This window comes from Punctularia strigosozonata, assembly GCF_000264995.1.
Source record: "Punctularia strigosozonata HHB-11173 SS5 unplaced genomic scaffold PUNSTscaffold_6, whole genome shotgun sequence".
In the NCBI taxonomy this organism is placed as follows: Eukaryota; Fungi; Basidiomycota; class Agaricomycetes; order Corticiales; family Punctulariaceae; genus Punctularia; species Punctularia strigosozonata.
This window is the reverse complement of record NW_006767438.1, coordinates 1423329-1445718: the sequence shown is the minus strand read 5'-3', so window position 1 is coordinate 1445718 and position 22390 is coordinate 1423329. Positions and strand designations below refer to the sequence as shown.

General features: G+C 54.6%; 6 protein-coding genes across 6 annotated transcripts; 3 read left to right on the top strand and 3 right to left on the bottom strand.

Moving 5' to 3' along the window:
* Positions 1–704: 704 nt before the first annotated feature.
* PUNSTDRAFT_44588 (alpha/beta-hydrolase) lies at positions 705–2260 on the bottom strand (the record flags this gene model as incomplete). The annotated part of the gene is made up of 8 exons (XM_007383805.1): positions 705–799; positions 849–1088; positions 1226–1433; positions 1491–1630; positions 1704–1713; positions 1750–1775; positions 1832–1938; positions 1995–2260. The coding sequence occupies 8 exons, from the start codon at positions 2258–2260 to the stop codon at positions 705–707; spliced, it is 1092 nt and encodes a 363-aa protein (XP_007383867.1).
* A 465-nt stretch (positions 2261–2725) lies between these two features.
* Positions 2726–3770, top strand: PUNSTDRAFT_52529 (uncharacterized protein). Its single transcript, XM_007383804.1, has 3 exons — positions 2726–3141; positions 3199–3382; positions 3442–3770. Exons 1-2 carry the CDS (start codon positions 2747–2749, stop codon positions 3371–3373), a joined length of 570 nt encoding a protein of 189 aa, XP_007383866.1. The 5' UTR covers positions 2726–2746; the 3' UTR covers positions 3374–3382; positions 3442–3770.
* Positions 3771–6362: 2592 nt separating this feature from the next.
* On the bottom strand, positions 6363–9716 carry PUNSTDRAFT_44586 (uncharacterized protein; the record flags this gene model as incomplete). The annotated part of the gene is made up of 7 exons (XM_007383803.1): positions 6363–6412; positions 6648–6980; positions 7034–7351; positions 7408–7534; positions 7856–7915; positions 7969–9419; positions 9647–9716. 7 exons carry the CDS (start codon positions 9714–9716, stop codon positions 6363–6365), a joined length of 2409 nt encoding a protein of 802 aa, XP_007383865.1.
* A 770-nt stretch (positions 9717–10486) lies between these two features.
* PUNSTDRAFT_143737 (mitochondrial protein) lies at positions 10487–12400 on the bottom strand (the record flags this gene model as incomplete). The annotated part of the gene is made up of 8 exons (XM_007383802.1): positions 10487–10671; positions 10727–10858; positions 10916–11054; positions 11117–11318; positions 11374–11459; positions 11539–11763; positions 11837–12163; positions 12227–12400. The coding sequence occupies 8 exons, from the start codon at positions 12398–12400 to the stop codon at positions 10487–10489; spliced, it is 1470 nt and encodes a 489-aa protein (XP_007383864.1).
* Positions 12401–12588: 188 nt separating this feature from the next.
* Positions 12589–14695, top strand: PUNSTDRAFT_143736 (uncharacterized protein; the record flags this gene model as incomplete). Its single annotated transcript, XM_007383801.1, has 7 exons — positions 12589–12633; positions 12734–12754; positions 12815–13331; positions 13392–13490; positions 13541–13631; positions 13696–14439; positions 14495–14695. The coding sequence occupies 7 exons, from the start codon at positions 12589–12591 to the stop codon at positions 14613–14615; spliced, it is 1638 nt and encodes a 545-aa protein (XP_007383863.1). The 3' UTR covers positions 14616–14695.
* Positions 14696–15779: 1084 nt separating this feature from the next.
* PUNSTDRAFT_120548 (MATE efflux family protein) lies at positions 15780–20563 on the top strand. The gene is made up of 23 exons (XM_007383800.1): positions 15780–16092; positions 16147–16153; positions 16215–16432; positions 16490–16515; positions 16568–16727; positions 16789–16860; positions 16916–16951; positions 17007–17129; positions 17184–17258; positions 17318–17330; positions 17398–17496; positions 17553–17648; positions 17704–17759; positions 17833–17939; positions 17999–18024; positions 18091–18104; positions 18158–18275; positions 18330–19026; positions 19087–19229; positions 19281–19483; positions 19544–19908; positions 19966–20378; positions 20434–20563. The coding sequence occupies exons 1-18, from the start codon at positions 15795–15797 to the stop codon at positions 18421–18423; spliced, it is 1638 nt and encodes a 545-aa protein (XP_007383862.1). The 5' UTR covers positions 15780–15794; the 3' UTR covers positions 18424–19026; positions 19087–19229; positions 19281–19483; positions 19544–19908; positions 19966–20378; positions 20434–20563.
* Positions 20564–22390: the final 1827 nt, after the last annotated feature.

Sequence of the window (22390 nt, the reverse complement as noted above, 5' to 3'; positions counted from 1 at the left end):
CACTCGCGTGCTCTTCCGGGCTAACCTCCGGATACATATATAAGTCGTTTGCAAACACCGTCTTTCCGACGTTGCGGGGTATATACGCCCATACATACAGTAAAATGCCCTCGTCTCTAATACTAGCATGTATGCATATGCATCCCGTGTAATTTCAACGTCGTTCACGGCCGCGCCACCTCACCACCGTACCGCGTTCTCTGATCGGCGCCAAAACACTACTCTTCCAGCAAGACATTTTCGTCGTCCGAAACCGCATAGCAACGTGTCCCACACCGCTCCGCACCACAATGAAGCACTCGAACCGCCCTTTGGCGGGCACAGCAGCAGCAATCCGAGGAATGTTACTCGTGTATTTCCGCAAACAGGGGACCCCCCGCCGCAATCTATATGCGCAGCCCCATCTCCGTCAAAGCGCACGCCCCGACCGTGACGAGCGAACGAGCGAGATGGTTTGCAAAACCCGTCGACAGCACGATGATCGCCCCACCCGTGAAAACCGCATGTTCAACGGTCAAAAGAGCCGAGTGAGCGCATCCGCAAAGACTCAGATGCGGGCGTGGGCAGGTTATATCATCCGGCTGCCTTCGATCACATTCCACATAGCACTGCTAAGTAGCATCAGCTACGTTCAAGGTAGCGCGCCACCTGTTTTGTACCCTAATCCCTGAGCGAAGTATGATATGTCCATGTTCATGGCGGGCCTACTTCCTGACAAAGTACCCAAACATCTCCCGAATATCAGCGGCCAGCGCAGTAGGGTTGTCCAAGCCCGGGAAATGGCCACCAAAATCGTGCTCTAACACGGATCGTCAGCTCGGATCCTCAGAATGCCAGAGACCGCGTACCATTATAGAAGGTGACGTTTGCCACCTTCTCGACGTACGCTCTTGGCCAGATGATGTTGTACCGGAACGCGCTGTATCCCAACGGCGTCGAAGGCTTTGGAACGTCGTATGATGGGCTGAACGTCTGCTGCAAGTATATCCAGATCGACGACAGGAACGACTTTGTCAGATAGTATAACAATATCTCCGTAAGGATGGCGGTGTTGGTAAGAACGGAGGGCCCGGTGCCTCGGCGAGGGTCTGACAGTTCGAGCCAAAGTTCCAACATCCATGAAAGCTGGCCGATTGGGCTATCGTACAATGCCAGTCCCAGAGTGTTTGGCTGTGGAGCGAAGGGTCAGCGGTCCATCTGAGTCACAACCACATGCGATACTTACCCTCCATGATTGCTCGTGGAAAGTATCCCATTCCACGGGACACGAACTCGTCGTTGAGAGCCAAGGTCGCTACCTCAAACGCGTCCAAGCTCGCATTGGCGCTCCGCGCTTCGGCCAGTGTAGGAGGAAAGAACGGAAGGAACGAGAGTTGCGTGGCGCGGACAGCCGATGCATAATCCACATAAAGGACGTAACCAACTGCAGAACCCTGCAATGCGCATGTTTTATTTGCCAAGGTATATCCAGGACGTAGCGATATACGTACCCAGTCACCACCGTATACAGTATAGTCTGAGTAGCCTAAGACGTCGACCATAAGCGTGTTGAATACGCGGGCCGTATCATCGATCTTCCAATCCACTGAGGGAAGCGGGGTGAATCCAAACCCAGGAAGGGAGGGTATGACTACGTCGAAGGAAACTGGTGTAATGAAAGGGTCAACAACACACCCACGGCCTGGGTGCGGTCCGGATCTCACCAGCCTTTCCCTGTGCATTCGATACGCGTTCATTCAATGCACTCACAGCGGGCAGATATTCATGGAACGACCCTGTAAGGTGATCGTGAGAAGTGCTATGCGTCCGGTCTAGCGGAGCAAAGTCTTACCTGGCCACCCATGGAGCATGAGTAACGGGATAGCACCCGCATCGTCAGACCTTTGGTGCACAAAGTGAACGTCTACGTCCTCGATCTTCACGGTGAACTGCGCGAAGCTGCAAAAGGGAATGTGATTTCTGTTCCTAGACACGTGGTAGTGCGAGGTATATACCTATTCAGATATTCCCGTCGCTCTGTCCAGTTGAAGTCGTGAACCCATTGATCTCGGATGCTTTCAATAACATCGAGCTCGACACCGTAGGTCGCGTTCCCGCCGACGAACTCCGGGAGCTGCGGGAAACGTGCCTCGGACGCGAGAAAAGTCATACGTTGCACATCGGCAGCAGGGATGTCCACCGTAAAGGGTCTGACGTCCCAAGCGAGAGTCGTGAGCGCCGCGCAACCGGTCAGAGCCAGAAGAAGAGCCGGAGACCGCATGGAGTATCACACTGACAATGCGAGACCGCAACTATAGCAGCGAGCCCGCTGCATCTGCGTCTTTATATAACGATAGAGAGCTCGGTTGGTAAGCGCTGCTGCTCTACTGAACTGGTTGTATTTATGATTGTGCTGCGCATGCGCGTTCAGCAATCCGACTCGGGCCCAGAGAACCACGAATTTATCATGCCCCTGATTGGTGGTTGAAGTGATGGCGAATCCGGAGGAGCGAGATACGTTAGGCAATTGTGCATGCTGTCCTATGACCATGTGTCCATGTTGTCACGTTCGCTGGCAGGTTGCGGAGTACGCAAGCGTTCGAGTGCATCGTCACAAGTTGCGTCCAGACTGAGAGATCTATCGCGACCTAGGGGCTGTGAATATTTCACGCGAGTCATTGAGCGCCCGAGCTCTACTCAGAGCCCCACGCGATGACTCGGACTATTAGCCCAACCTTGAGCGCTCATTTTGTATCGAAATTCGACCATGGCTATGAAATCTATCAAAGTCACTAAAGACGAAGCGGAGAACATCGACCTTCCGTCAGTTGACGTTTCTAAAGACGAAGCCGCTATCCGAAAGGCTGCAGCAGCTCGCGAAAAGGACCGGAAAGAAGCGCTGAAAACGCTACTCTCGCTCAAACGCGCCATCGCATGGCCAGTCAATCGATGGCCTCTGGAGAGGAAGATAGCGGATAGCAAGACTCGGATACACCTACCTCGTACATATCTTGCGCGCAACGGAGTGGATACGAAGCTGGTGCGCGAGGGCACAGATCTGAACGTGCTTGTGCACCAGCATTATATGGAGCAAGTGGATCTGAAGACGCTCGACCATGGATGGGTGAACTTTGTCACAGATGAGGGCGTTACGGCGAGGAGGTGGATGCGTTCGGCTTTCACGCTACGTTTGTGCAGTGCTGATCCGATTCTCCGTAGACACGAATATTTGGGGCCTGATCCGCGAGTGGCCGGCTACTTCTTCGATATTGATGGCGAAGTACATATACGGTGGTGGGATGCGTTCTTGCAGGACCAATGGATGGACGGAAAGAAGTGGGATTTGGACGTGAAGGAGGGTCCGGATGGAAAATGGGTGGAAAAAGAGGACTAGATGAAGGATGTGTGTATCTGACTTTTTCACCCGCGGTCAGCCTTGTTTTCTCATTCGAGCTAACTTAGCTTCGGTACGCCACGAAACGAATTCGCTGCCCCTGCGCAGGAAAACTATACTTCAAACGCTCGCCTAGCCCGTGCACCGGGATAGTAAGACACTTTGCCTTCGGCCCGTGGCAATTGTAAGCGCTATGGTTCTTAATGGTTTCTTTTCCGATCGTTTCCCTCATGCGTAAAGAAGTATGCTCAGTTTGCCATACGTGGTCTACATCGAGAAATTAATAGCCGGGAAGCCGGGACACGCTCAAAATAATCGCCTAGCAGGCGGATCCCCATCGATCGTATACAGCGGTAACGAAGTCGAGATAGAATGCATTGTCTCATTTCGAGTGACCCTAACAACCCCCCAACCAAGTTCTTCTAAATTGCAACAGCTACATGCGGTCCGTCCCAGTCTAACCATTCTCGTCAGTGCCAGCATGATAGTTCGGCTTGAGAACCGAGTCACCTACCTTCATCCAGTGCTCGGGCGTGCGGAGGGTCCCTGGGCAATTTTGGCTGTACTGGTTCGTCGCTCCATGCCGTGCCGGTACTTGGGTTGAGGTTATTCAGTGCCACCACTCGATTATGCTTCAAGCGGAGCTTCTCCCTCGTGTTCATCCTAGTTTTTAGGAGTTATCGAAGTCAGCAAATTCTGTTTCTGGGGAGCATGCAGGCCTCACATCGCAAGATAGCTGTTGAGGTACAGCTTGGAGAAGCATACTTCGAGTGCGAGATAGAGGAGACTCTCCGGCATGGCGACAAACTTCGGTAGATCGGCGTAAGTTTCATAGTGGAGCTGTTGATGGAGGGCATTACCAATACCAGTACGATTACCGCAGTCACGCTGTGGGTCTCTATCATCAAATCAACGGGATTCAGAGCGAGACTGGCAGTTCGTACCTCGTCAACGCTCCCGTACCGAGGACCCATACAATCAGGTTTTCCACCACAGAACGCGATCTATAATTGTTAGCTCAGCAAATAGACTCAGTTGCAGTGCTGCTCACGGGGCGAAGTCTGGTTTGAGTCTATACAGGCTGTAACACGTAACAATGGCTATCAACGTATCCGTCACTATAGCCACTGAGAATGGCACATAGATCATGGTCGTCTGTGAACGACCTGAAAATCAGTCGACAGCGATGGATTTCGATGCTGTGACGGGAGCCAAGCGTACGCGTTCGTGTTGTACTTGTAAGAGATTTTTCAGTAAGACGCTGGAGTGTTGATAGTAAGGACTATGTTCATATATACGTTGTAGCATTGAGTTACCTCGAGATTCCGGGCACTGTATAGTAAGAATGGTTATTGTCACGCTGATAACTGATGTTGCTCCACTCACTCAAGGCGCTTGCTGTCAGTTCGTGCTCAGTCCGTAGTGCTTCGCGAGTGACACATAAGATATTGACGTACCCCATCCAGCTAAAACAGCGATTGTCTGTCTTTACGGTGAGAGGACGCACTATGCTCAGAATGGCGAATGCATACCACGATGAAAGGCAAGATTTTCCGATCCTTGGCGACTAAGACAGGTCATACATGAGGTGACAAAACCCTTTCAATTACAACCCACCTTTCCACAGCCTGATGCAGTACATCTACGCCAAATGAACGCTAAAGGTGTCGGAACGAAGTTGATCTCGAGGGGCTCACTGTTTGTACCGAAGGTATTTGAATATCGCTCAGCAGGACTGAGAGCTTGGTGTCAACAATTAGGCGCGACGAACCCCGTCACGAGCAAAGCCACAATCCGCGCACCTTCAAGCTCCTAGTATTGTAAACGCCACAGTTGACAAGCAATCAGCTAGTAACGTACCAAACAGGAATTAATAGGGCAAGAAAATCAGAGCCGCTGCCGAACATGTAGTGGTAAAGTGCATGCAGATTGAGGGCGAACGTCAAGACGTCCAGCGTTCCCATGATAGCGACCTGATGTCAAGTATTTGTCAGGGAACTTTGTATACATGCGTGGATCATGGAGACATACCACGCCTTTCGTGAAGACGGACTCCTGATGAAATCTGTCATAGAACAAATACCTGCACGGCAATCAGAACATATCCACCCGAGGGAGCATAATACTAGTACATCTGGAGACATGTGATTCCAAGGAGTACACCTGAGACGGAGACGCCGAGGAAAAGCACTCCGTAAGTGTTAGCGAGTGTTGTGTCTGGCATGAAAGGATAAGCAAGAGGCGATACCAGAAGCGCGTTCGCAGGGGCACATAGCTTATATACTCTCTCGCGTTACATACTGATTCAGTTCGCCGCGACTGGTTATGGGCGGGGATGGGACAAGGTCCTTGTTTTAGATATCTATATTTCCAACATCTCTCGCGCTAGCGAGCGATAAGTTGAAGTTAATGAATCAACCCAAAAATAAGCGGGATATCAGCAATCAGGTGGCGGTTCTGGATATCCGTATGCTCTGTGTGATTCTGGATAGATGATGAGAGCGAGGCACTGCAGAAACTCAACTCACCTGGTCGAACACACATCGCAATCGTGATACGTCTCTTAGTGAACGGCGCATCCATGCAATCTATTTGGCAGGTTTCTGCAGAACGACTGGCCGGTTCCCCCGCCCAAGGAGATCTCAATATCAGACGACCTCCCAAAGAAAGCCAATCGCCAAGGCAAAGGGACGCTGACAATACACAGGTCCTGTTCGGAGAAATCCGATCAGCCACTATTGCTTCTTCCTGTCTTCCTGTGAGCCAGTCCTGATGTGGAGGACCAAGAACACAGCCAGGAGAAACACTCCGAGAACTTGATACTTATAGATGCTAAGTCAATAGAGTGCAAGAGAAGAGATGGCCCATTTAGTGCAAGCTCAGATTTGGAACGATGTGAGGTATTCGTAATTTCTGTTCTGAGCAGACAGTGATTTGCCGTTCATTATTCCAAGCTCGGAATGAGTTCTATGAGGACCTTCAGAAGGTATTATGCCAAGCAGTAGCCTATATCCCCGCCAACCTGCAGTAGGAAGATCACTAGCGCACTATATGTTAATCAGCTTATCCTCGAGCGATCAAATTTCCGTACCCCTGATCAGAATCAGCACCGTCATGCAAAGGCTGGCAGATACGGGTGTAGCGCAGGAACATCATCTTCATCGTGGATGTTCATCTCGTAAACGTTCCAGGTACGCAAACACGTTCCGAGCGATCGTTCCACTATCCAAGTCAGACCCGGTCGTCGATTCGTCGTGCCCTCTATTTCGCGTACCCGACACAGCCTCCTGGAAGGAGACGAAGTCGCCTGCGACCTCTACGAGCCTGCTGAGCTTGTCCACCCGTGACTGGCCCTGAAGAAGAGCGAGAACTCGTGCTTCAGACGCGAGGCCGGCCTTCATGATTAGCCCGAAGAGCACCGCGAGATGGGAAGCTAAGAGGCCGGAGCATGCGACAGCTTCCAAGTCTAAACCAGACTCGGGCTTGAAGCCCGCGCTGGAGGCGCATTGGGAGTAGATATCAGACAGTCCCTCAAGCGCCGACTTGCGGCGCAGACACCGACAAGCCCGCATGCAGGCACGGTGCCCGAGGCAAGCAGGAGCAAGACCTATAAGCTGCGTCAGACCAAGAACCGCAATGTCCTTGTGGATTGGGACTGACAGATGTCGAGCGACCACTGCTCTATGTCGCTGCATTGGTGAACGAGGTTCGTCAAGAGACACAATGCCAGACACAGGCTGTCAAACCGACGCTGTCCGGGATCGGTTGCGTCTGTGCCGGTAGTCTCTCGCCCCCTCTTCACTTTGCCGTTCACGGCGACCTGATCTTGCTTAGAGGTCCATCCGCGGTATGACAAGTTGATGGTTCTCATCACGGTAGATAGGCCGAGTTCGTGACGTGCTAAGGCGTCACACCACTGACTATCCGAGTGTGAGAGGTTCACGAGAACGCGAAAAGCGAGATCGACGCAGTTGCGGACTAAGGAACACGTCACGATGAGTGCAGAGGACAAGGAAAAACGGGATCACACTCACAGGTTGATATTCGGCCCTCCGACTCATCGCCGTCACTCGATAAAACGTGCGCTGCGTTGACCAGAGCGATGAGCCCGTTGCAGCATTTCTCTGCGTCGCTTTCAAACCTCTCGCGGGTCGGAGTACCCTGCTCATCAGATTGCCCCCATTGATCGAGGAGGTAAGAATCCAATAGCTCTAGGCATAACTCTAGGAACTCAAAGCATGGTGTGTCGACACCAGGGGTTTCAGGTATGAGAGATAGCCCAGAACGATAGGCTTGTAATCTCGGAGGCACCAGAGCGAGTTCGGAAAGGAAGCATCTCCACAGAATCGTTACATGCGATGTCGGCAGGCAGGGTGAAGGAGAGGATGCTAATGCCCGGGTTACCAAGAGCCAGATAGATATCTAAGAACACGTCTTGAACATGAGAGAAGCAAGCGATTTCGACAAGTCAGGTAGACATACCGCAGTACCTCGCTCAAACAGTCCAGATTCCTTCGTGGCCAAGTTATCAAGAGCGGCGAACTGGGGGACGCGATCAATGAACCGATCAATGAACGACCCAGTAATAAACGCACCAGTGACTTATCCGACCGGCTGATACCCGCTTTCCTCAGTTCAGCGTCGGACATCAATTTTGAATGGACCAAAGCGAGAGCATCCTTGGCCCTCGACGTTCTCTCCAGCACGTCGAACAATACCGGGACGAAATCGCCTTCGGGGCCGTCGAATAGCTCCCGCATGTCAGCCGCACGCACGTGGTGCGTGATGAGAGCTGCGAAATACGCCGCGACCGCGTCGAGGAACTTATCTCCGTCACCGGCTCCCGCGCCGCGCAGGGCGCGCCACGCGCGGATAGGGAAGTCCGTCGCCTTCGCCTTGCGCATGAAGTCTGGCGCCGAAAATTTGGTCATTAGGTCCAGCGCACTGCCGCGGCGCACGCCGAGTCCGCCCTCGCCACCCTCGGATTCGGGAAGGAGGCCCTCGAACAGGTAGCCAACCTCATCCAAAAACCGTCGCGACTCTCCCTTGGATCGTAGTTCGGTGATGCTCTTTAGGTCGTTCATCATGCCTGGCGGCAGCTCCGGTGCGGAGCCCGAGGTTTCCTTTGCCTTGCCCTTCCACTTTCCAGAAGGGGTACGTTGGGGCGACGTGCGTCCGTCCCGGCGTGGTGGCGAGTCGTAGACATGTTGCGGAGGCGGATCGTCCGACAGGTCGACGCCTAAACGCGCGCGGAGATCGGCGTAGGATTCCAACCCGCGATTGTCGTCCTCCTCCTGGCTGGTCGCGAGCACATCAGCAGCACCGCCGAGACCATCCACTCCGTCGGCGCTAGGCGTCTCAAGCTGCGACACGACACCGGCATATTGCGCCGCCGGGACGGCCATCAGAAACGAGCGGGAGGCACCGGCGTACGTCCGGCGGACTGTAGTCAACGCGACAGGTGCTACTGCTGGCCGCGCAGGCGAACTGCTCTCCGCAACGGATTCCACAGCGCGTGTCGGAGACGCGTGACGAGCTTGTCCTAGCACGCCGTGCAGAGACGAGGAGGAGCGGCCAAAGGAGGACGAAGAGCTGGATTGGGACTGAGATTGTGAAGCAAGGGTGAGGTCAATCACGGTACCCGTGCGCCCCAGTCCAGTGCGCGAACCCCCTGCGATGCCCGGGGACTTGGGCTGCGAGCCGGAGTCGGAGAGGGCCAGCGAGGAAGATGAGCGGCTGAGCATTCTGCTCGCCAAACCACCTATCGTCTGTTTCTGGTCCTTCGGCTTGGCGGGCGTCGAGAAAGATGAAGCAAGGTCAAACAGGGCAGAGAGGTCTTTCGCCGGATGGCTGGCCGTCCGAGCGAGCTGTGCCGCAGGCGCAGGAACAGGCGTGTCATCGACCTGTGTATTCTCGTCCTTGGATGGAAGTTGATCTAGGCTATCGATCTTGGACTTCGATGGAGTCCTTTCAAGGTAGGTTTTGTGAGGAGTCGGGGTGGAAGAACTGAGAGAAGGTAATGGCGATGAGGCAGGTTCAGGTTGTACTGGAGTCCGTGATCGAGAAGTTCGTTCATGATCAGGTAAACCAGGCATTGGCGGCCGTGTGGGTGTCTGTGCTCCGCCGGAAAATGGGAGCTGTTGAGCTACTGGTGCAGGGTGAGGATGTGATGAGTCGGTGGGTTCAGAGCGAGCCTTTGCGGGAGGAGTACGAGCACGTTTCTTCTCTGAGGGGCGCTCAATGTAGGCCAGAATCACAGGGGATGTCACATACGTTTGCTGCGGTTGGGCTCGAACGAGGTGTCCTTAGAGGAAGCTGATACCGCGAGAGGATCTGGAGCCATCGCACTGGTTTCTATAGCTAATGCTCAGGTCTAGACTACCGTGGCATTCAAATATATGGGGGGTTCATACCTTCATCAGTCGGGGCAGATAGTGCAGCCTTCCGGGGCTCCTTCTGAAGGTTGCCTGTTGACCATGAAGATGGCTGGGAGCGTGCTGGCTGGGGGCGTGATATATTTCGTGAAGATTGAGACTCTGCTTCGTTGGAGCCTTCAGCACGTCCTGCGTTGGGTCTCTTCGCTGGCGTGCGGATTGAGGAGGAAACTGGTGGACAATATGGTGAGGTGTATGTCCTGAAACAGGCTGCATTCTTGAGGGCGTACCGGACTCGGACGATCGCTTCGTGCTTGCGCGGGATTCTCCCCTTGCATAATCCGAACTCCTTCTGTTCAGTCCTGAAGATAAGACAAGCTTGGGTTCGGCCTTCAGAGTCGTCCTCGCTCGCTTGGCCGCGACCGCGGGTACCGGCTCTGCCCCGGAGTCAGACACTGAGTCGGATCCAGAAGCCGATACGTTGGAGTGTCTCCTCTGTCGTTTGCGAGAATACGTTCGTTGCATGGCTTTGTGAAAGCTGGAAGCAAGCCTCCGAGTTCGAGCGTCGCGCAGTCAAACCAAGTTGCGAAGCGATCGCGAACGCGCTTTGACGTCACGTGGATCGTCAATGGGAGCGAAGACCGAAACTGCGTCGAGATTGCAGCAGAGGCTACGACGGGGACTGCCAATTAGCAACGGCGTGTAAACCACAGATTTATTACGGTAATAATATAAGCATCTACAGGAACTCGATCCCCATTCCGACCTGCACCCCCTTCCTCGCGCCGTCGCTCGCGCTCGCAACGAGCGGCACGCCAAAATTCACCTCGACCCTGATGGGGTCGAACCGGTATATGAGCCCCACACCGGCCGAGATAGACGGCTTCGACAGCACGTCGGTGACATTTTCTACAAACGTTTTTTCTGTGCCGCTCCCTGTCAGACAAGAGAAGGTGAAGGATGAAAAGGGACGACGCACCTTGGGACATGGTATCTAATCGCCCGGCGTTCACAAACACGTGGGTTTTCACTGGCCAATGCGCCTTGCGCGGTATGTCGGATATGAGGCTCAGACCCGCCGAATAATATATGTCGCCTCCCAGCGAGTCGTCTACGCCCACATGCTTTGGTCACTGGCAGGAATGCTGAAGCGCGAAAAGACACTCACCGTCATCCCGGGGTCCCATGGAGTTCTGCCTGAACATCCTGAGGCTTGTCGGACCTCCAAGCTGGAATCGGTCGCTAAACAGCGTCGGACGGCCCCCTAAAGCCCACATCGCGCCCGACCGCGCACCGAGGGATATCCACTGCCGTACACTTCGTGTCAGTTCCGATCTTCACCGAACACATGGCATTTAGGTCAACTCACCGTCCCAGGGAATAAAGGACGCGTGACGGACGCCTCGCCGTGCACCTTATAAAAGCTCGCATCGCCACCACCAACACCGGCGAGCTCTTGAGAGAGCTTGAGGAGAGCCCCGCGCGTGCCTTGTATCGGCGAATCACGAGTGTCAAGCGTGTAGCTATGCGACACGGCTGACTTGAATGTGTGTCCGGCCGACTGTCGCTTGCTGGAAGGAGTAAGCGGCATGAGCGTGGTAAACGATGCATCGTGGTGGGATAGACCTTATGGAAGCCGTTGGGGTAAGGGAACCGATATGCCTGAGCACGGCCTCGTAGGCGAGTTCATGTAGCCCACCCCATCGCGTCGTCTGTCCACAGACCCGTATCAGTCCAACCGGTTCACACTCGCAGAGGAAATTGCTCAACGGGCGAGCTAACCTAGCTTACCCTGACGACCGCCTTCGCACCCCGCAGCCCCTCGAAGCAGCTCGCGAAGCTCGAGTGGTCGCGCTCGCTTAGGAAGGCGGACAGCTCGCCGCGAGTCTTTAGGTCGCTCGACAAGGGAGCAGAAAGAGAGGCGTTGAAAGAGCGTTTGGTTTTGGTGCCGGTGGCGAATGAGGCCTGCACGGCTTCAGCGCCACCGAAAGCGTTGTTGATGCGCACCGTCGCACTCTGTGGATGAGAAAAGGCATTCGATATCATGCCCATCGTTAACGAATGACAAAAAAAAAAAAGAAAAACATACCGCGCTTCCTTCGCCATTGCCGACTTCCGTCGAGGTGTTCGCCCAGAACCGGCCGCGCTCCCGCACGCCGATTACGACGTCCACGTCCTGGTCGCGGGCGAACGGGCTCCGGCTCTTCTCCAGCCGCGCGTCCAGCGTACGAAAGAGGCCAGTCTCGGTGAGAATGTGCGACATCCCGCGGGTGGCATCCAGCACCGACCGGAGGGACGTCGGGGTCGGAGAGAGGTACGGCGCGACGAGCGAGGATAGAAACGCCGGCCTAGTGTTGGTCGCACCGACAACGCGCACGGAGGCAATTCGCGCGGGCCGTTCCAGACTATTGTTCACCTATGCGGTCCATGAAGGCCTTCAGCACAGATAGGTTACTCTGTGTCCCGCGTTGATGCTCACCACGTCTGCAAGGTGCATCACGGCACTCTCGTACTCGCCCCGTAGCTTACGTTGTAGCCGCTCTTCGTGCCATTTTCTTACGAGCTCGTACTCGTCTGGCTCATTTTCCCGAGGGACCTTGGATGATTGTAACGGCGGTCTGAGCGGGGGAGCCGACACCGGTTCGTCGTCCATGCCTGACAGAGGAATGAGTGGCTGTGCAATGGTCGAGCGGCGCCTTCCGAGGACGCAGTTTGGCTGTGTCGAATATTCTTCGAGTTCGAACAAGCGCCCGGAGCTTGACCTTGAGGCTTGCTCATCTCCATCCAGACCTCGGTTGCTCGTGTTGAGATTGCAATCGATATCAATCTCGCAGGAATAAGATGTCTTCCAGCCGCAAAAGCGCATATAAGGCCCCGCCATCGTCAGTGACAACCCCACACCTATCGCAGGAGTCAAGGAGAGCAAAGGCATGCCATTTGTCCCTCGCAGAACGCATAACACCTTTTCTCACCCCCGTCGTCACAGGCACTTGAGGAACAGAAACGCGTATTGTGTTGTCTCCCACAGTCGCCAACCGCCCAGCGGCCATACTGATGCGCATCCCAGCGCCGTGCCCAACGCATCGACTCCTCGCGCAACCTCGATCTGTTTGCGGGTTTGAATCTCGGTCCATCCGATGACGAGGATGAAGAAGTGGACGAGGGTGATGAACCACTCATCGCACGAGAAGGTCTTGTGCAGTTCGCCGCGATGCTCGTCCCCGGCCCAAGTAGCACGTCCGCGGACGCCACAACATCCCCTGCCATCGCCATACCCCATGAGGTTGAAGTCAAACCCGCTCTGGGAACTGGATCAAACAAAACTAAGAAGAAGCGACGGAAGGGAAAGGGCAAAGGGAAGTCAAAGAAACCGAGCAAGTATGCCGACAAGTGCATGTATGCCGAGCTGCTCGAGATGCGCGACCCGAGCGCGATCACTGGCGAATATATGTTGGACGCTGCTGCTTCAGAGGACGGTCTCCCTCATGACATGGACACTCCAGGGGCATGGGTCGCCGTCGCGCCTGTGCCTAAGGGGAAGAGGTGCTTGGCGGTGACCTATCAAGCAAGCAGTGGAGGTGCCGGTATGCGATCTTGGCCGAAGCACTTTACTGCTCTCGCTCTGAAATGTTGCTTGCTCGCAGTTCCAAACACTTCTCTCCGCTCACGGCTACTCGGCAAATCGCTCATGGCCCCGTTTCCGAGCAGTCTTCCCCCAAACACCATCCTCGATTGCATCCTAGGTAAGATATCTGTTTTCCCCTCGGTGCTATCTCGCTCATATAGTGGCCAGACGATGACTGGAGGAATAATGGGATTCTGCACGTCTTGGACTGTGTTCGGTGGATGGGCCGCGATGTCGGCGATTGCGAAGTTGGATTCAGGTGAGCAACATCAGGTGGCATTTTACGGCATCGAATGAAGATCGTTAATTCTATATGTTTACAGATTCTGGTGGCGCGATACCCGCCTTGCAGAGTTGCCGCCAACTGTGCCGCCTCCTCCGAGGAGACCCAAGCTGAGCCAAGGCCCGCCGTCGCCCAGCATCAGCGTTGGTTCCATGCCCAGCTCGCGCGGCTCATCTCCCTTCACCCCTTCGGCGCAATCTGCCGCGCTCCCACAACCAGACTCATCACATCGGACCCCTCCCTCGCTGTTCCCTCCTGTCTCCAAGCATACCGCGCTGCCTCTCGGTTTACACTCTTCTACGCCTGAGATACGGAGCGACGTCGACGAGGCGTACAGGTTCCCGTACCCTACCACGCTGGTCCCCGTCCCGTACGACGCGGACACCTCGCTCCCCCATCTTCTGCAGAGCGTGATCCCGCGAGCGCGCGCAATCCGCCATCTCAACGTTCAGGTTCCCTCCACGTCAGCGGTGCAACACCGGCACCCGTTCTCCTTTTCCTTCTCGGCGCCGCATGGGGATATGGAAGTCGAAATGGCGCAGGACAACGAGCAGGGGAACGACCCGGTGATGGCGATGAATACTATGCAAGCTCTCATACGTCCAGATGGAATGCTGTTATACGTGGCGAGCGCGACGTACGAACCTGGGACGAGCCCGCTCAGCTCGTGGGTGCCCATCGATGCCTATGCCGACGAGCACCATCCACCCGGGGCGGACCCCGGGGTTGAGCAACACGCAAGTTCGAGCCGAACCCAGGAGCCGCCATTGAGTATGTTTGAGAGGTGAGTAATGTGCATGTTCGAGGGCATGATCCGAGCTGACGAGTGTTCACGATAGGCTCGTGAGGAGGAGGCTGGCAGGAGCACATGTCCGAGTGCAGGGACATGTGCATCAGTCTCCGCTTACTAGTGCCGCAAAGTCGATGGACGCTGAGGTAGAGGACATGATGGAAGCCTGAGATGAAGCAGGTCGCGATGCCGGATGTTGGTCACTGGACGCTGTTCAGTTCGGCTGAATGTTTATATTGATGTTGACAAACATGGAATAATCATTGGCAGCATCGCGGAATAGGGGGGCTCAGAGTTGGGATTCCGGCAAGGATTCAAGGACGGATTCAAGAGTCGATTCTGGACGTCGATTCTGGGTGGATTGGTGAAGCGGCTCTGGAGTCGCTTCACTCGATTCGACCAGAATCCGATTCAGCTTCATCGCGTCGCTGCCTCGGAGTCCGAAACCACTGATGCGTCACGAGGTTTTCCAGGGTCTTCCACCCCCCTCGTTCAGGCAATCCTCAACCTGTGTTTTATTCCTGTATATATATGTACTCGCGCAGAGGCTGTCACCAGGACCCTCGACATACCATTGTATCAGCAGTTTATGGGCAGAAGTAGATTGCATTTGGTAGTTCCGCATAGCAACACTCCTGACGCCTATTTAAGCCAATAAATATTTCACTCTTCTGGCTGCAAATAAACCTCGGACATACATTGTCGGACTCGAGCTTAAAACAAAGAAACTCTGTCACTCACGTTATAACTCGACCTTCGCATTCAATTCCAGAGTTTTCGCCACCTCGGATGGGCTGCCGATCTGCCGAGCCCGTCGTTAAAACTCAGATGGGCATGCCGCAGTGTCGGCAGGATATTACGTCGTGCGCAGAATCGGGCCAGAATCAGTGGTAGAAGCGGGGGGTTCAGAGTTGAAGGTGAGGAGAATCTGATTATGACCGTCGTAGCGACGGCAAAATCGACACAGAATCGACACAGAATCTGGGGCAGAATCGGCGCAGAATCGCCAACTCTGAACCCCCCTAATCTGTCACCGAGCGGGTACTTACGATGTGTTAAGTACGTCTAGCCAGCTGCAGAACGGCAGCGATTATCAATCAGATAAGATTAGATGGGACTCTGACTCGTACGCCCAACCGAACCGCAGTCCCTGCCAAGTCCCCTGCGCGTCTCTAAGTAGAGCCATCAACTTGTCGTCCTCGTACCCACGTTCGTAATCGAGAACGATGTTCCTCGGAGAACCGATGCTTCTGTGCCGAGTCAGAGGCCTAGGAAAGTCCCTCTTACGATCGTGAAAAGCTTTTCCAGAGCCGATCACCCAACCTCGCCGCCTCTTTGCACCGACCTTCATGATGAGCGACTCCCTTCAGAACTCAGACAATCCCGCACTCCAGGGACACCCCGCACCAGATGGTCGTCACAATACCGTCGGCATCGAAGTTCAGCATACGGGCCCACTGGACACGCTGTTGGAGCATGAAGAGTACCTCCACGGCCACTCGTCAGAGGATGCTGTAGGAGCGCTGCTCAGCGAAGAGACCCCTCTGCTGTGGGCACGTCGCGGCGATGCTGAGGCTTGTGGCGAGGAATCGATCCTACATGCACTCTGGGAGGAGACGGTTATTCTTCTAAGATACACGCTACCAGGTTCGTCCGCTTTCTTTGTCCTGTTGCATGTCGTTCTGAATCCCATGTATTTAGTATTTGGGTAAACGCGAGCATGACCTATGATCCGAAGCTGTTTCTCTGACGCGCTTTTGTGCACTTAGCACACATTTTCTGGAGTTCAGCCTCTCCCTGGCAAGCGTTATCGCGCTTGGCCATCTGAACACGACGTCCCTCGCCGCAGCCTCGCTTGCGAGTATGACGGGAGCGGTCACAGGACTGTCCATCATTCATGGAATGGCTAGTGCTCTGGACACGGTACTTCCGAGCGCGTGGACCAGCCCGCATCCTGACCTGGTCGGACTATGGACCCAGAGAATGAGCAAGTGGCATAATTTTATATCGATCGCGTGGCTGACCGCACCCGTTCTTGCTATAGCTGTTGTGATGACCGCAACCTTGATAGTGCGTTCCTCGTTGTTCAACGTAAGAGATTATATAAACGTTCAATTACCAGCCGATTTTCTTCATATGGTTCAACGCGGAGCGCATCCTGCTCACTATCAAGCAAGATCCCGAAGTCGCCCATCTTGCAGGCATCTACCTCAGATGGCTTTCCCTAAGCTTGCCTGCGTACGGCTTCAACAGCATCTCCCGACGCTACTTCCAATCACAGGGTACACCTTACACTACATCCTCCCGACCGAACGTTGCTGATCCGATCATGCCTCTCACTAGGTCTATTCGCTGTTCCTACGCGCATCGTAGTAGCCGCTGCGCCAATCAATATTGTGTTGACCTATTTACTAGGTCAGAGCCTTCCATCTATCTTCCGAATATTTAGCGTACTAAACTGGATTCATAGTTTGGGGACCTGACTCCGTTCGCTTAGGCTTCGTTGGTACGTCTCGAGGCGAAGCGAGGTCTTGACGGTACCCAGTGATGTCGCCGCGCAGGCGCTCCAATTTCGACCACTATCTCCGTCAATCTGATCTCAATCGCTTCCATCTTCTACGGGGTCTTCTTCACGCCACGTACGGCATGGCATCCTCTGTCTCGGCGTGCTTTCAGCAACTTGGGTAGGCCACTGTCACTATCATCAATTCTTGCTCTTGCCGAAGCGTAAACTGCAGGGATGCTTGTGGGGCAGGGACTTGCCGGTGTCGCCCAGGTCGGCGCTGAGTGGTGGAGCTGGGAACTGAATGGCCGTAGGTCTCTCGTCTGTATTCCAGATACCGCTGATGGTGACGGTGTCTTGCTGCTCTAGTCTCGGCAAGTTTGTGAGTGTCCACACTGCATGCGACTCGGACGGGGCGTGATCAGTCATGCTCATATGTTCATCCATAGCCTCGGCCCCATGTTACTTGCCAGCCAAAACGTAATGCTTCAATCGTCCGCTTCAATGTTCCAAGTACCCTACTCGCTTAGCATAGCCGCCTGTGTGCGGTACGTAACAGAAGCCGCCTTCATATAATCTCCCACTCTGACTGTTTCTCCCGTAGCATCGGCAATCTCTTGGGAGAGAAAGATCATATGCGTGCGCATACAGCGTCGCAAGCCGCGCTGATACTTGCAGCCGTATTTGGCATGATGTCCAGGTTAGTGCTCCTTAGCTCTAATAGTGCCGAAGATTAACTGATGCACGCTCCTTAGCGCCATCTTCGTCATCTTTCCGAGACAGTGGGCGAGCATATTTAGCACTGACGAAGGCGAGTCGCGCCATCGTCACATACCACGATGAAGACATTCGCTTGATCTGACCTCATGATCATCAACATGCAGACGTCCTCGCCGCGGTGGTGCATACACTTCCCCTTGTTGCTGTATTTCAGCTTTTCGATGGCATCGGATGTGCTTGCGGAGCCATTCTGCGCTCTCAAGGCAAGCAGGTTAGTTATCAGAAGACATCTTTTCCTCAAAGTCGTTGACAATCACGGTCTCCTCCCAGATTACGGCTGCGACTCTTAACCTGACGTGAGTACAAGCACGCTAACCAAAGAGACGAAAACGCTCATGGGGTTAATTCTAATCTTCCTTCAGCGCACGGTGCATATGTGAGGATTACTACCTCGTTGCTGTGTTTGACGTACTCATGCACGGCATGCAGTCATCCCATTCGGGATATGGCTCGCCTTTCGTGGTCACATGGGCTTAGATGGCCTCTGGACCGGGGTGTCTATCGCACTGTTCTTCGTGTCGGTGGGAGGGATTTGGATCGTGTTAAAGTAGGCTCGTTTGCATGGGTACTGTTGCCTCACGTTTATCTGCCATGTGCGTAGGACCGACTGGACGAAGGAGATGCTCAAGGTGCAAGCCCGTATTGCGGAAGAACAAAAACAGCGTCGCCTCTACCAAGGCGATAGCGACGCATGATTTCGTGCGCCCATTTCATAATGCAGGCTTGTCGTTGAGAGTCCACGCCGCTGCTCTCACATATCGAAAACTCGAGGGCACTTCCTGGATGACTTTGCCCCATGGACAACATGCTCTGCAGCTATGATCGTTGCGTGTTCACTGCGCGGTCTTGAAAGCTCTGAGCACCGTGGCATAGCTTTATTATGAACATGACAAGCGCTACAAATAGACGAACAGATCTTGTGAAATATACAATGAAAGGAGCGTGCTACATGGTATATGTCAGTGGTGATGGTGTTATGATAGACCTGCCCAGTCTTTGTACGCGGCTTGCAATTCCACTACGAATGCTTGGGCCTCCGGGCTCTCGCTGCCCTCTTGCGGGTAGTTATCGGGATTGACGACTGGCGTGAGCCAGAAGTTGGAATCGAAATAGGTGAAGGATCCGTCGGAATTCGGGGTAAAGAGAGCTTCGCGCGTCTTGTCGGCATTGGCAATAAACGTCTCAACGCCGGTGAGGGATGCAAGACGGTAAACCGTGGCGGCGAGGAGAGTAGCGGAGGCCGCGTCAAGGAAGGTGGAGGTATCGTCGGCGTAATTGTGGAACAGACCGCTCGAATGCTAAGGAATTTGCACGCGTGAGTGATCCAAACATTCCCAGGGCAATGAGATGCAACCGACCTGGTGAGCGTACATCCCGGTATGAATCTCAGTCACCCACTGGATGAGCTCCGCTTGGCGACCGGAGGTGGCTGAGTTCCACGAGGAATGCATGTACGTTGCAAGAACCCGCAGCATGCCCGCGGCCGCCCATGCATTTCCTGGAGGGGCTCAGCAACTACGTCAGACCGGGAGTACGCAGAAGAACACACCTGTAGACCAGTGCCCTTCATCGTTACCAGGCTCCCCACTAAGGGTACCCAGGAGAATGTGCTTCCATAACCCGCCGGCGCTCGCGTCGTGCAAGTAACTGCGGTAGAGCTTGATCTGATTGTACGCTTCGTCGACGTTTGCTTGAGTGTTCGTTAGGACACCGTAATAGGCCAGAAAAGGCGGGACCATGTACACGGAATCACTCCTGACAACCGGGGTCGTCAATGCCATGCATGTTAGAGAAGCTGACTCCAGAAGCTCGTACCACAATTGGACCTGCGCGACTCTATGCGAAATCGCACCATCTGAAGTCTTTGGCGCGACCTCCATGAGGAAGTTCCTCTCGCTTGTCGCGATGCCCGAGTACCCGTGTCCTGTCTGCCCAGTCCATCCGGCGATTAGCACAGCGATACCGCAGCTGGCTGGGTCGCCGGCTGAGCCGTCGCTGGTGACCAAGGTGACCGCGCTGCCCGAAGTCGTACGCATTGCGAGAACGCGGTCCGCAATGGAGAAGACCTTCTCCAGAGAGGAAGGTGCGGATGTGGACGGCGGGAGGGTGGAGGTAAAGACCGAGAAGGACGGCGTGTCGATCTCAAGGAGCGCTTGAGCACGCGTTCCAAGCTCCCAACTGTCAGACGTGTCTAAGATGAGCCGAGTGAAGGAATCAGAGAGGGTCACGACCAACCTATGCGTCGCGCCTTGCGCAAGTCGCGTCTTCACTTGGCCCAACTGCGTCCCGGTCAGGATCTGCGCGCCGCTTGCAGCGGCAAGGGTTAGAATCCCAGCGACTGTGAACAATGGCTGCATCGCTGGGCAAGCGGAGACGGTCCAGGGGCGGATGGAGGTCGGCGCAAAGGAGGATCCATGCGCTCGATGTTATTTATGGGTTCCCGCTAAGGTCCAAACGCGTATTCTTCGGGAGCGTCCAACTCACACGGAAGCTGATAGGTGGCAGATGTACCAGGGACAAGGGAGACACGGTGCGTGAGTGCGTCGTTCTAACGGCGAGCCCGTCACATGGGTGTAGTATCTCGACGTATGCAGTTTGCTCGAGACGTGAAAATAATGAGCCCGGTGTTGCAAGGCAGGGATTGCTGGTCCTATACACGAGAATCTTCAATGAGCATGGGCCGGACGTGGTTGAGTTTCCCGTACTGTTCCCACAACATCTTCCACTGAAACAGAAACGGGCAGCGCACGATCAAAACAGCCCGGCACCTTCCGGCGTGCGTGACCTTCCGTGCATCGTCAGCAGAATGCTCGGTTCCGACGCTAAGCCTGATGCTATTCTTGTGTTCGCGATCGAGACCTGAGGCCTGAGGCCTGATTGCCGTGATATGTAACTCCAAATTCAACCCGACCCCGCTCGTGGAGTGCCGACCCGGAGACCGATATTAAGACCCATCGAGCTCGCACCAGGTAACGAAAACGGACGTTCCATAACAAGGCAAGTTTTGCTACACGAAGCTCCTCCTCTCGGACGCGCCGTTCTGCAGTACCCATCATGTTTCAGTAGTATACGAGAACCCGACAGAAGGTCCTTCACTCATGTTCTCTTAAGAAGAGGCAAGTCAACGATGGAATGAGACCCCGCAGTGTCGATGGGAAACGATCGCTAGCACCAGAGCCCAGAAGAACCAAGCAGGTTATCATAGGAACCTGCCAACGGACACACTGACAGGTGCCTCAGCCTGCGCGGCTCAGACATGCGCAGGCCACGTGGACTTCTGATAGCGGATCGAGTTGTGCGAAGCTCACCAAGTTCACATCCTCCCTGGACTCAATAGTAGTGCCATCGGAACCTCTAGAGACTCAGAATTTTCCTACGGCATCCACAGCTGGAGGCCCCCGAACAGCTCCGTGTCATTCCTCAGAGCCGGGACTAAGCAACATATAGGCGACATGAATCTTCGACGAACAAGAATTGCGACAATGAGAAGCACGCCGCTGGACGTAGACGAACAACGTCGCACCGCAGACGTCAATAGAACGGACATGGACTGATCGGCTCACTACTGACCGCCCACATACCCCTCTTTGATGACTGCGGGCGTGGCTCCTCCTTTGTTCTACACTAAGGGCCACGCTCGGCTGCTGAGATATATCTATTGGGATCGGAGACAGCTCGCTTCTCCACGAGACTCCGCCCCGGCCTTTATGCCCAACGACACGGTACCTGCTTATAACCTGCTGTCTGTTCTGCCACGATACTAACAGACGTCAAAATATAGGACCCTCTCCTGCCCGTTGGACCTCTAGGGCAGCCGCAAGTTCAGCCTGCTGCCCTGGCTCATCCCGCATTGCTGGCGCGGGCTCCGATGTCGTCGCGACCCGTGCCAAACTATGCTACAAGACCCAATCCGCCTCTCTCTCCCGGAAAGCATCATGTTCCCGCTCCCAGTCCCCAGGCAGTGCCGATATCATCGGTCTCGTCACCTGTCCATGTGCATCATCCGCGTCCTTCGGTCGTCGTGCAGCAAGAATCACTGCTGGTCCAAGCAACGCCGGAATATGTCCCCTACAGCAATCCCGATCACAGCGATGTCAACCACGTTCAAGGCTTTCCTTTGGGACGCACTTTACCGTATCCTGAAAATGTCGGCGCAATCCTAAATGCTGGCATGCCGGTGCACCCCACTGGGGGCGATCTCGCACAGCCGCTCCCGCCCCGCATTGATCCCTTGCACCTACCGTTTCCAGTTGAACATCCACGATCGGCAAGACGCGTAGAAGACGTCGAGGTCTTGCAGCGTTTCTCCCTCGAAGTAGGGCTGCCAAGTCCGGAACGAAGCTACCAGCGCAATGCTTCGTCAGGGCGTTCCCACGCTTCCCTGCGTTCACCTTCGTCTGCCAAGCGATCCGGTCGTCAGGAAAAGCCTTATGACCACGGCAACCGCAGCCGTACCCGCAAGGACTAGCTCTGTGTTAGCGGACGGGTACAGTCTGTATCTTGATCATGCCAATCTCGAACATGAAATTATTGCATCCTGGATATATTGGAGTACATGGCACCCACCTAGTAACTACGTCTCCTTGTATTCGCCATATGTCTCTCCCTGTTAGAACTCGCTAGACGCTCGTCTCGTCTCAACCGCTCTCTGGCCGCTTGTTC